A 13,604-nucleotide genomic window follows, 5' to 3' on the forward strand; every position below is an offset into this window, starting at 1 on the left:
TGGATATTATGCTATCCATACTCTACCTTTCTAAAATACACGAGTTAAATTGCAGTGTTTATGAGCTAAGTAGTTCTACTTCTCTCAAAACAGTTTTGTAGGGAAGGAAAAAAAAATTCCAAAAGCACAACATGCTAAAACTTTGGAGTACCAGTCAAGGAAAGCCAATTAGCTAGTTTTCATTCATTCAGCATAGCACATTGAGAGCACACCTTTTTCCTCCTAGCCAAAGAAGCAGACTTCAGTATTATCATTGACATCCATGGGGCTACTTGCCCTAGAGAGAATGTGATTCCTGCTTCCCTGGAATCAGTTAACCCAACAGGAAATTTCTATTTTTGTGTTGCTGAGAGAACAGCAGCAGTCTAACTTTATTTCATGAAAATTTCCTTAGGCTTACCAATAGTAGGCCTAGTAAAATTCATTCTGTTTAACCTTGTTAAGTAGCTCACCTTAGGTCCTAAGAAGGAAAGTATGCTTACCCAAGAAGAAGGGGAAAAGAAAACCACAAACAGGTCATAATAGGAGTAAATTAAACTTTGTTTAGATTAAACTTGTCAGCATGTGAAAACCAATTCTCACAAGAAAGAACTAGCTAGCTCCAGGTAAATAAAATGTAACTAAAGTATCAGTGGAAGCCAGAGTAATCATTGTATCCCATTAATTAAATCTACAAAAAATAAATGTCAGCTCCAAGAATTCAGTTCCCCAGATATTCTTCTAGCAGGGTGAAATCACAAAGAGCCTGGCCTCAGGCTAGATTCAGACTCTTGCAGTCTCAATTGAATAAAACGCGCTATAAATTTTAAGGGCCATAGCACATAAGGAAGACAGAATATGAGTTCTCACAGATAGGATCTTCAGTACAGGAAAAGGCAAAGCAGAGAGATTTGGGAATAGTTACTGAACAAATGATCAGTCTCGTAAGATCATAAGCTCTTCAAGAAAGAAACTTTGTCTACCTTTATGGTTGTGCAGTACCCAGGGATGGCGCTACCATTTAGGCAGCCTAGGCAATCGCCTAGGGTGCCAGAATAATTGGTGGGCAGCATTTTGCCGCAGGGGGTGGCAGGCAGCTCCGGTGGAGCTGCCGCAGTGGTGCCTGCAGAGAGTCTGCTGTTCCGAGGCTCTAGTGGAGCTGCCGCAGTTATGCCTGTGAACGGTCGGCTCCTTGCTCGGCTCCGGTCAACCGCCTGCTGCCACAACTGCGGCAGCTCCACCAGAGCCACGGGACCAGAGTGTGGGGCGGCGAAATTCCCGTCCTCCTAAGGAGCTCAAACCCCTAGCGCCGGTCCTGGCAGTACCTAGCAAAAAACTCCCTAGTCAGAATCAAGGTACTGTGTTATGGTAGCATCTATAACTATTAATCATAACTAAAGGTTGAAACCTAGTACATTAAATATTAATTTTGGTTTCTGTGCCAGGAAACTTAAGTTATTTAACCTGTAGCTCCTTCCAATATCCCTGTTCATTCTTGCATTGACTTTACTACTGATTTTCATGTCATCAGCACTATTTTTTTAAGGCATTGCAGAATATTTAGGAGCTTTTTGTCTAACAGAAAGACTTTCTTGCACATTTAGGTGGCAGAATATTTTCCATCTGGTTTTTGAAATAGAGATTATGGAACCATGCCAGTACTTTAATCTTCAGACTTATTTGGTACATTGCCTGGGTCCAGCTGAAGTGCTGCTGTTCTCTTCTTTTCCAAAGTGAGAGAGAGAAAACCATCTCTCTCATATGGCAGATTTAATAAATTGATCAAGATAATTAGTGTCATGCCGTCTGTCCCTTATGTAAGGAGAGCATTAGTCAGGGAAAGACTCCCATCTGGGCCATGAACCAGTTTGTAACCAGTGCCATGAACAGGCCAAACTATACATGTTATCTAGCATCCAACAGGAAACATATCTGCTGTGATGTCCTCTGATATCAGGTGGGGATGTACCTTGCTCCTATTTATTTTATTATTGCAATCCAGATTGCAGAGTGAAACAATCCACTCAGTGAAGATCCACAAGCCTTGTGGAAATGCATTTCAGCAACATAAGATGACACTACATGCAATCATAAAAGACACAGAAACCCTTTTAGATGCTCATAGGAAAGCTCAGGTAATGAGCCATATATAGCTGCAGTTTCCTGAAAATGACATTCTGACTATACTTTTAACCTTCCACTCATGGGTCAACTTGTAAATGCTACAAAAGGCCCCAAACCCATTGGATTTACTATTTATTTTGTTTCAAGTTATAAAAATGCACCCTCTAGTTCTTAGGTTTGTGCTTAGTTTTCACAACAATAGATTAGCAAATAGGATTCAATATCACAAAATGTGGACCAGTCTAAATTTTCATAATTCCAGACTCCAGAACAACCACCCATCTGCTTGTCTGTCCCTCTCCTCTTGTGAGAACCTGGAAGAACTGACAGGCCTAATATTATGTTTGATGGTGAATAAATCTGGGATCTGAGAATCCAATGGGGGAAATAAACTTCCCAGTGGAAGACTACTTGTTGAAAACATTCTGCCTCCAGCTTCCTCATAACAAACCAGAAGACAGTTAGCCTGAGCACTTCAGATTTCAACTGCGTAATATCAGACAGAGAAGATCTTGGAGCAATGGGATCAAGGCCATTTACATTTTTGTAAGTTAAAACTGACACACCTTAAATTGCACCTATAGGGGAATAGGAAGCTAGTGCGGATGGTGAGGTGTGTTCCCTGTAACAGACATCTTTTAACAGATGGGTCACGCAGTCCCAGCTAGAAATGGTCAAAAATTTCTGTCAACATTTTTCTTTCTTCCTATGGAAAATTACTTTTTCTTGAAAACAATCATTTTGGTCAACATATTTTGTCTTTTTTTTAATTGAAAAATAGTTGAAACACGTTTTTATTTCATTGATAGGATGAGCTCTAATTCCTGCTGATGCATCCAAGTGATATTCTGAGAGGACAACAATCAAAATTTCATCTATATGACCTATCTCTTTTGATTGACATCAACCATATATACTTTGTTACAACTCCATCCTACAAGGTCCTGATCAAGTAAAATACTTAAGCATATGTTTAACTTTAAGCACATGAATAAATTCCATTGAAGCTTAAGTATTTTGTTTGATCACGGCCTATATTAATTGATTATAATGAAGGATGGAAACATTTTTATTGCTTTATTATTCACAAATAAGGAAGTTTCAGGGCTATGTGGAACAGATTTCCCTCCATAAACAAGTGAATCTCATTAAAGAAAACCATCACGTTAAAATGAATGTTTGCAGTTCAGCATTATTTGCTAACTACAATTATAAAATATTGTTCTATTAACGGAAATAATGGTTCTTCAAATACGTAGGGCTCAGAGGGAGATAATCCTTTTGTACCTTTAAAGCTTTTATTTTTTTTTAAACCTAACAATTAAATAAATCAAGAACACGAAGCACATTGAACCTTTTGTGAGGTTTTTTGTTTTGTTTTGTTTTTGGTTCTATGAATGATAAGGATATAGTTTTTACAACTAATCAAGAAGCAAAAATAGTCTAGACAATGCTTCTGGGACTGATTTTCATTTACACTAACATAACTTTATACCCCTCTGTTATGGTAAATGGTCTATGAAGTGGGCATAAATTATATTTATATTCTCTTCAACATCCATTTATCCTGCCAGAAAGGTGTAAAATGGCCTTAGCATAAAGGAGAATCAGGGTCTGATATTTACAGACCCTGCAAAGGAGACACATGGCTGCAAAGAGAGACTGTCATCTTAAAGATTAATTTAGTAAAATTGGAGCTTACTTTGCCCTATTTTTTTCCCGTGAGGTTACATGTCATTCTGGTGGACAGGAAATACATCTTTACTGATCCTGGGCCTGGTCCACACTACGCAGTTAAATCGATTTTAACAGCGTTAAATCGATTTAACGCTGTACCTGTCCACAATACAATGAACTTTAAATCGATTTAAAGGGCTCTTAAAATCGATTTCTGTACTCCTCCCCAACGAGAAGAGTAACGCTAAAATAGATATTAGTATATCGATTTAGGGTTAGTGTGGCCGCAAATCGAAGTTATTGGCCTCTGGGCGGTATCCCACAGTGCACCAGTGGCCGCTCTGGACAGGTAACTGAACTCTAATGCACTGGCCAGGTATACAGGAAAAGCCCCACGAACTTTTGAATTGCATTTCCTGTTTGGCCAGCATGGAGTTGTGATCAGCACAGGTGACCATGCAGAGCTCATCAGCACAGGTAACAATGCAGTCTCCTGAGAATAGAAAAAGAGCACCTGCATGGACCGCACGAGAGGTACTGGATCTTATCGCTATATAGGGAGAGGATTCAGTGCTAACAGAACTGCGTTCCAAAAGACGAAATGAAAAAATTTTTGAAAAAATTTCCAATACCATGAGGGAGAGAGGCCACACCAGGGACTCAGTGCAGTGCAGAGTGAAAGTGAAGGAGCTCAGACAAGCCTACCAGAAAACCAAAGCAGCAAATGGCAGATCCGGATCAGGGCCAAAACCATGCCGCTTCTAAGCGGAGCTGCATGCAATTTTAGGGGGCTGTGCCACCACTACCCCCCCCCTTGTCCGTGGATTCCGAGGTGGGGGTTATAATTTCAATCATGGATGAGGATTCAGCGGAGGGGGAAGATGATGAGGAGGAAGAGGAGGAAGAGCTTGCAGAGAGCACACAGCACTCCATTCTCCCCAACAGCCAGGAGCTTTTTGTGACCCAGACGGAATTACCGTCCCAGCCCTTCCAAGCCACTAGCCCAGACAGTGAAGCCATGGAAGCGACCTCTGGTAAGTGTACCTTTGTAAATATAAAACATAGTTTAAAAGCAAGCCCTTTTTAATGATTGATTTGCCATGAGTCTTTGGCATGCATTACCAGGCATTAAAGTTACTGGAACAGTTTGTTAACACGTCTGGGGATGGAGCGGAAATCCTCAAGGGACATCTCCATGAAGCGCTCCTGGAGGTACTTCAAAAGCCTTTGCAGACGGTTTCTGGGCAAGGCAGCCTTGTTCTGTCCACCATGGTAGGACATTTTACCATGCCATGCATGTAGCAAGTAATCGGGTATCATTGCATGACAAAGCCTAGCTGCGTATGGTCCCGGTGATTGCAGGCATTCAAGAAACATCCGTTCTTTATCTTGCTCTGTTATCCTCAGCAGAGTGATATCGTTCATGGTAACCTGGTTGAAATTAAGGAATTTTATTAAGGGGACAGCCATTCCTACTGGGCTGCTTGCCTGTTGCTTAAAAGAAATCCTTCCTTGCAGGTAGCCAAGCGGGGGGAGGAGAGGGGGCTTAATGGAGCTGAGCTTTTTAGCGTTTGGCCAGCAGGAATCTTGCCAGCTACCAGCCACGCGGTGAGGGGGGGGAGGAGAAAGCGGGGGTGATTAGCAGTGATCTGCCATTATACCAATCATGAGGTGGGGGGAGGGGTAAAGCAATTCCAGTGTTAGGGTTAGGGTTTGGCATCTGCTGCTCCTTGTTAAAGAATCAGCACAGGGAGAAGCTACATGCCTCTTTGTATGGCTTACCATGACCGCATGCAAGCTGAATTGTGATGCCCGGACCTGTATCTGTGTTGATCTGTTACACCACAGCTGCAGGCACTCAATACTAAAAGAATCCAAATGCGACCTTGTAGTGAAATCACATGTGCTATGTAAGGTGAATAGTGTTGTTCACTGTGAAAGAGTATAACCATTGTTCTGTGAAATGTATCTTTTATAATCCTTCTATCACTATTTTCCCCCACTCATGCAGCTGCAAATTTTTCAAGCCTCCCTACTCCATCCCGAAGGCTAGCTCAGATAAGGCGGAGGAAGAAGAGGACACGAGATGAAATGTTCACAGAAATCATGGCAGTAACCTGCAATGAAAGAGCTCATCTGGGGGAGTGGAAGGACGTGGTAGCAAAGTACAGGAAAAATGCCAGTGAACGTGAGGACAGGAGGGACAAACGTGAGGATAGGAGAGACGCTCGAGATGAGAGGTGGCGGCAGGAAGATCAGAGGTGTAGGCAGGAAGATCAGCGGTGGCGGGATGCAACGCTGGAGCTGCTGCTTGATCAAACTGACATCCTCCAACATCTGGTGGATCTTCAGGAAGAGCAGCGGGGTCACAGAATGCCACTCCAACCCATGTTTAACCACCCTCAGTACTCACCATGTTCCATATCTTCCTCACCCAAACGTGTAAGAACACATGGGGGAAGGCTTTCTGCACCCGCCCACTCCACCCCCGTGGACAGTCCAACCAAAAGGCTGTCATTACATTGAAATGTCCTTAATGGCCTTTTTCTTCCTTCCTATCCTCCTCCCAAACCACACCCAGGATACCTTGTTAATTCTCTGCCTCTTTTTATAATTACATGTTTTTTAAACCATAGTAACTTTATTTCCAGCAGCAAGCTGTAATCGAAGGGGGAGGGTGGGTTGCTTACAGGAGGAGTCAATAAAGGTGGGGAGGTTCATGAAGGGGAGACAAACACAACAGTCACACCGTACCCTGGCTCGTGATGAAACTCGTTTTCAAGGCTTCTCTGATGCGCACCGCTTCCTGGTGAGCTCTTCTAATCGCCCTGGTGTCTGGCTGCGCATAATCAGCGGCCAGGTGATTTGCCTCAGCCTCCCATCCTGCCATAAAGGTCTCCCCCTTACTTTCACAGAGATTGTGAAGCACACAGCAAGCAGCAATAACAAAGGGGACATTGGTTTGGCTGAGGTCTGAGCGAGTGAGTAATGTTCACCAGCGGGCTTTTAAACGGCCAAAAGCACATTCTACCACCATTCTGCACTTGCTCAGCGTGTAGCTGAACAGCTCCTGACCACTGTCCAGGCTGCCTGTGTATGGCTTCATGAGCCACGGCATCAAGGGGTAGGCTGGGTCACCCAGGATAACGACAGGCATTTCAACATCCCCAACTGTTATTTTTTGGTCCGGGAAGTAAGTCCCTTGCTGCAGGCATTTAAACAGAGCAGTGCTTCTGAAGACGCGAGCGTCATGAACCCTTCCTGGCCATCCCACGTGGATGTTGGTGAAACGTCCCTTGTGATCCACCAGTGCTTGCAGCACCATTGAAAAGTAACCCTTGCGGTTTATGTACTGGGTGCCGTGGTGCTCTGGTGCCAAGATAGGGATATGGGTTCCATCTTTCGCCCCCGCACAGTTAGGGAATCCCATTGCAGCAAAGTCATCCACTATGACCTGCACGTTTCCCAGAGTCACAACCTTTCTTAGCAGCAGCTTAATGATTGCTTTGGCTACTTGCAACACAACAGCCCCCACAGCAGATTTTCCCACTCCAAATTGATTCCCGACTGACCGGTAGCTGTCTGGCATTGCAAGCTTCCAGAGGGCTATTGCCACACGCTTCTCCACTGTGAGGGCTGCTCTCATCCTGGTATTATGGTGTTTCAGGGCAGGGGAAAGCAAGTCACAAAGTTAAAAGAAACTGCTCTTACGCATGCGAAAGTTCTGCAGCCACTGCTAATTGTCCCACACCTGCAAAACTATGCGGTCCCACCAGTCTGTGCTTGTTTCCTGGGCCCAAAATCAGAGTTCAGTGGGTAGAACCTCCCCCATTACCAGCAGGAGCGCCAAAGCGCGGGGGCCTGCGGTTAGGAAGAAATCAGTGTCCATGTCCTCATCACTCTCGTCGCCACGCTGCCGTAGCTGCCTCCTCCTCTCCTGCGTTTGCAGGTCATGGTTCACCATAGACAGCACGAGAATGCGTGAGGAGTTTACAACGTCCACGATCGTGCTACTGAGCTGAGCAGGGTCCATGCTTGCTGTGCTATGGTGTTTGCTCAGTTCAGCCAGTAAAAAAGGCGCGAAATGGCTGTCTGCTGCTTTCAGGAAGGGAAGGGTGAGGCTGTATCCAGAACCACCTGCGACAATGATTTTTGCCCCATCAGGCACTGGGGTATTAACCCAGAATTCCAAGGGTCAGGGAAGACTGCGGGAACTATGGGATAGCTACGGGATAGCTACCCACAGTGCAATGCTCTGGAAATCGATGGTAGCCTAGGACCATGGACGCACACCGCCGAATTAATGTGCCTAGTGTGGACGCATAAAATTGACTTTATAATATCTGTTTTATAAAACCGGTTTAAATTAATTCAAAATTATGCTGTAGTGTAGACGTACCCTTGAAGAGGCAGGTAATTTCCTATCCTCCAGGAGTTTTGATTGCTCCAGCCACAATTGAACACAATGAAGAGCTTTAAGATGATTTAGAATTGACTGAAAACTCATCTGCCTACATTTTAGTAAAATAGTTTTTTGCAAGTTCCTACTGATTGTAAGACTTAAGAGGTTTTGTATATATTTTAAGAAAATGAAAAGCTGATCCTAATGTGGAACTAGTTAGAGGTCTCTTATTCCTCTGATTTCTAGTCCAGCCTTATCCACACTGGTATTTCCTCCTCCTCCTCCCCATGCCAAATTTTATATGTATATATTCAACCATGTTTGTTAGACATTTTAGACTATTTTTCAATTTGAATATCAAATTATATTCTTGCAATTTTCATGCAGTGGACAGATAGGAATTGTTATGCTAGTATGGATCAAACTCAATAGTTTTTCTTTAGCTGGCACTTAAAGTATACTGGGTGTTTTAGAGAAAGTGGAAAATTTGCTATAATGCACAGTGCCAAATGTCCAGTGCTGTACAAGAAACGGAGAATGTTTGTAGAGGAAAGGACTTTTCTTCCTGACTCCTGCTGATTATCTTAATATCCTGTGAAACATAGAAGTCAATAACTCTCTGCAATTCTTATCCTATCCATTTTTTACTACAAATGCTGTTCTCATTCATACGCAATCTCTAATGCTTTTAACAATCTTGTTATGCTATTTGAATCAACAATATCCTTTTAAGCGACTTTCACAGTTTAATTATACATTGCTTTGGAAAGCATTTTTCTATTCATTTTAAATTGTTTGCCTTTTAATTTCAACAAATATCCTCTTGCTCATTTTGTGAGGCAATCTGAATTGCATTTTCTAGAATAATTATAATTATTTTTCTTCTTCCTCCAAGACAAAATTAAATAATCTGAAGTTTCAGATTTAGCTCCTGACCCTGCAGTTAGCTCAGGGCAGGTAGATCTTTAATTTCAGTGTGGGTCCATCCATGCGAGGTATTGCAAGATTAGTCTGAGTGAATGATAACCACCACTTCTACCATGAATATTTTGTGTACATAACTTCATAGTTTACACACTATTAGCTGTTATAATAGGCTGTTGTTTGTATTATTTTTTTAATTTAGCCATGGATTTCAGGTGATAGAGCTTAGAGTAGTTTTGTTCCCATTAATTTATTATATCTAGAGTTTTTGTATATTCCTCATTTTCAGACAGTATATTTGAGCTTTCTGGTCATTTAATTAGTGGGGTGCTCATTAGAAAAAGTCTGATTGCTATAACAAGGCATAAATCAAATCTTTGCCTAAAATTCAGATACAGAATGAAGCAAACTTTTTATGCTTGAAAACTCTTTATATTTTTTATTTCTATGCCTTTTCACATGTAGTTCCACTCCCAGTATCCATTTGCCTATAATATAACAGCTTTTGCTTATGGCTGCAAATAATAAAATGCTGATTATATGGAATTCACTTCATATTCAAAACTTTTTTAAATTTAGATCATTCCCCTTAGTCATCAGGCTAAGTAAAACAAATCAAGGTCACTATCTTCCAGCCATGAAATTTCAAGTTGGAGCTTAACAATAAACAAATTACAGCTTTGTAATGAAAGTAGGTATGAAGCTTTTAAGGTCATTAAGGATGAATTCAAGGCTGTGACCTGGTTCCTAAATCTTCTGGTTTTAGAGATATGGAGTAAGCTTGAAAATCTTGTTTTGCTAGTATAGGATAGTGTTGAAGAAGGAAGGTGGCTGGAACCACTGTGATGACCCACATTTGGACAGAACAGGAGTGCTAGTATGGGGAAACAGATTAAATAAATTTACTGACTAAATAAGGTGATTAGACTTGAAAAGAAGCAGAAAAGAAAAGATCTTTAATAGCAGACAAATAAGAAGAACCTTCAGGCAGTTCACAAGGATACCAATATATCAATCCACGAGCACTTTCAGTCATAGATCAAATATAATAAAATACCTGCATGCTAACACAAGAAGCATGAAGGACAAACAAGGGGAAACTGGAAGCTGTGACTAACATAGAAAAATTATATAGGAGAGTTGACAGAAACAGGGTGGGAAGAGGTACTTGACTAGTTAGTAAACATGGAGATTTAGACTCCAGCAATAACAGGAAGCAGAAAGAAATGAAGAAAGCATATGACTAGAATTAATGCAGCAATTAGGGACGTTATGAATGGATAACACAGTAAACTGTAATCAGACAACTAGAATAGGATGCTAGAGACAAAATCTATTATAGATATCCCTAACTAAATAAAAGGAAATTTAATAATCATGGACTTTAGCACTCTTGGTATGCTGGGAAGTAATGTCCAGAATTTTAGGACCAATTCTTAATACAATTAGTAAAGGGACAGGAGGCAGTAGTGGTCTTTACAATACAGAAGTGATTAAAAGCCTATAATGTAATATTGACAGTTCACACAAAGGTAGGGGGAAAAGATTACCTACTGCTGAATTTAATTACTAAGGACCAAATTAGCTAGGTCGTTGGGCATGCGAATAGTCCAACTGAAGTCAATCACTGGGGACACTCACATACTTAAAGTTACTGAATCAGGCCCCAACTTTTTTTAAAGACAAACATAGTTGTCAACACTACAAATTATTTTCTTGCATAAAAATGAAGAGCAGGGGGGATGGATACAAAGATCAGACAGCATAGATGATACATGACAGCAAGTATGCTTATTGTTATTATGAAAATTATATTTTTCATTAGCTAATCCCATTGGCCTTCATTCTTCAAATAGTTCAATGGTTATATCTAATATTAACAATAACATAAAGGCCAGCTTTCCAAAGATGGGGAGAAAAGTAATACATAAGGCAGCTAATATGTAAATCAGATTACAAATATTGCTAGCAGGGGTGCAGCAGCTAAAAGAATGTGGTGTGATAACATTCTCATATGGATAGTCTTCTCCAGGTCTAAACAATAAACTGTTGAAATTGTCACCAAAATTAGCATGAATATCAATTACCCATGCAATTAGACTGATGTGCCTGTTTCTAAGAAAACAATACAAACTTGAACAAAAGCAATAATAATTTAATAATAGAAGCAAAGATGGAACCACTGCGTGCTTTTCAAAATATCTCCAACTTCAGAAGGGCTACAGAGAGGAAAAAAAGAAACTTTAATTTTCTAACTATAACATTTCAAAATTTGACTACTTTAAGTTACAGCAGTACAGAGTTTCACTTTTACCTATTCCCTAACTTTTTCAAAGATGAAGTTTTGAAAAATTAACATTTTTTAAAAAAAGGTTTTAAAAATAGACATTCTATTGCATTTGGTGGCAAAAAGGGGGGAGAAAAGGGGAAAAATATACCCTATATGTCAAAAATTAAAAAAATGAAAACTAAAATGAAATGAAACCTTAACTTTTTTTTGATTTTGACATTTCCCAAGGAATTTTAAAAGTTTATTAAAAATGATATTTCTCTAGGAAAATTTTGGATAAAATTCCTTTTTGAGAAGAAAAAAAAAAGTAAAATGTGGACAAGTTCTACTCTTTTTATAACCAGATGGATACTGCTACTAAAATTCCACAGTAGAGGTCAACCTGATATAGGAGCATTTCCCTCAAAGGGTATGTCTACACTTCAACTAAAAACACACACCCGGCCCATTCTAGGCTAAAGACCTGTTTATGTGTAATGTAAACGTTCTGGGTTCGGGCTGGAGCCCAGGTTCTAGGGCCCTGCAAGGTGGGAGAGTTCCAGAGTTCGCACTACAGCCAAAGCCCAAACATCTACTCAATGATTAAACAGACTCTTAGCACAAGTCAGATGACATGGGCCGGCAGCGGGTTTTCAACTTCAATGTAGGCTATTAAGTGCTGTTTGCTGCATCTCCTTTCTACCTGGTAAGCATAGCTACTGGCATGTTTACTCTCTCTTGTTATTAAGAAGGTGACTCATTACACAAATCAGATTGCAAAAGTGAGTGCATCTTCCTAGACTACAGTAAGTTTCATTTTTACTCAAATGACTATGACAAAATAGCTTGATATTAAACATCCTCCAGGGAAACTACCAGATAAATGTCTACCTCAGGGATCAGCAATCTTCAGCACGTGGTCCACCACGGTAACATCCCTCGGCCTGCACTGCCTCCCGCAGCCTCCATTGGCCTGAAACTGTGAACTATGGCCAATGGGAGCCGCGATCATCTGAACCTGTGGAAGCAGCAGGTAAACAAACCAACCCGGCCTGCCGGGGGCTTACCCTGGCGAGCTGCGTGTCGAAGGTTGCTGATCCCTGATCTACCTGGTTTAAATTGCCACATCATGAATTAATCCTAACTAATGCACAATAATAAGAAAAATATTAAACAGCTATTATGATTTTTTGCTGGTCATTGTATTCTGAAGATTTGTCAAAGGAAGCTGTTTATGAAAATTTGGAGTTTAGCTAGTAAGATCTTGATAAGTCTTCAAATTTCAGCATCATAAAGTAAGACCAACTTTACAATGTAGTTAAATATTTGAAGTTTAGTTGGTGGGTAAGATTTCTGTTTCCCCAGATCAGCTTTACAGTTACAAAGGCATGTCTGGCTTTTGCTATTCTGGCTTGAATGTTTTCATGTGTTCCATCTGTTGTACTTACAATGCTTCCAAGATATGTGATAGATCTGACTTCTTCTGTGTCAGTTCCAGAAAGTGTTATTGGTGTTCCTTGTGTGTTGATTCTGATATCTTTAGTTTTTTCTTGGTGTTAATTTTCAACCCTACTAATTGTGCACAGGCCTAGCTTGCATTTCTTTATGGCAGTGGATCTCAAACTTTCCAGACTATTGTACCCCTTTCAAGAATTTGATTTGTAGTGTGTACCCCCAAGTTTCACCTCATTTAAAAACTTACACAATTAGACATAAAATACCAAAGTGTCCTATCGCACTATTACTGAAAAATTGCTTAATTTCTTATTTTTATATTATAATTATAAGATAAATCAATTGGATATAAATATTGTACATACATTTTAGTGTATAGTATATAGAGTAGTATAAACAAATCATTATCTATGAAATTTTAGGTTGTATTGACTTTGCTAATGCTTTTTATGTAGCCTGTTGTAATATCTAGATGAGTTAATATACCCTCGAAGACCTCTAAGTGCCCACAGGGGTACATGTATCCCTGGTTGAGAACCACTGCTGTATGAGCATAGGAAAGCAAGTTGATGTCATATACAGAGTCAAGGTCCTCTAATTTCTTTTCTTGAAGCATAAAGTACAATTAGGAGTGACATATTACTTACAACTGAACCTTGCTTATGCTTTTGAAAAATAAGCTTGATCTTACTGTTTGCTTTTAATATCTGTTGTTAAATTTCTGGATTATTTTTAAATGACTTATTTGTTTTCATGGTTCTAGTGTTTCTGAAA

General features: G+C 40.4%; 1 protein-coding gene across 1 annotated transcript in view; it reads left to right on the forward strand.

Annotated features, from left to right (window-relative positions):
- The first annotated feature begins 4,659 nt into the window (after positions 1–4,659).
- LOC127043244 (uncharacterized) overlaps positions 4,660–13,604 on the forward strand; it is a 35,275-nt gene continuing 26,330 nt past the window's right edge. The window contains exons 1-2 of the mRNA XM_050937134.1: positions 4,660–4,814; positions 5,792–6,185. Coding sequence (XP_050793091.1) covers positions 4,799–4,814; positions 5,792–6,185 — 410 coding nt within the window. The 5' untranslated portion in view covers positions 4,660–4,798. The remainder of the gene's footprint in view (positions 4,815–5,791; positions 6,186–13,604) is intronic.

The sequence above is a fragment of the Gopherus flavomarginatus genome, chromosome 1 (genome assembly GCF_025201925.1).
Source record: "Gopherus flavomarginatus isolate rGopFla2 chromosome 1, rGopFla2.mat.asm, whole genome shotgun sequence".
NCBI lineage: Eukaryota > Metazoa > Chordata > Testudines > Testudinidae > Gopherus > Gopherus flavomarginatus.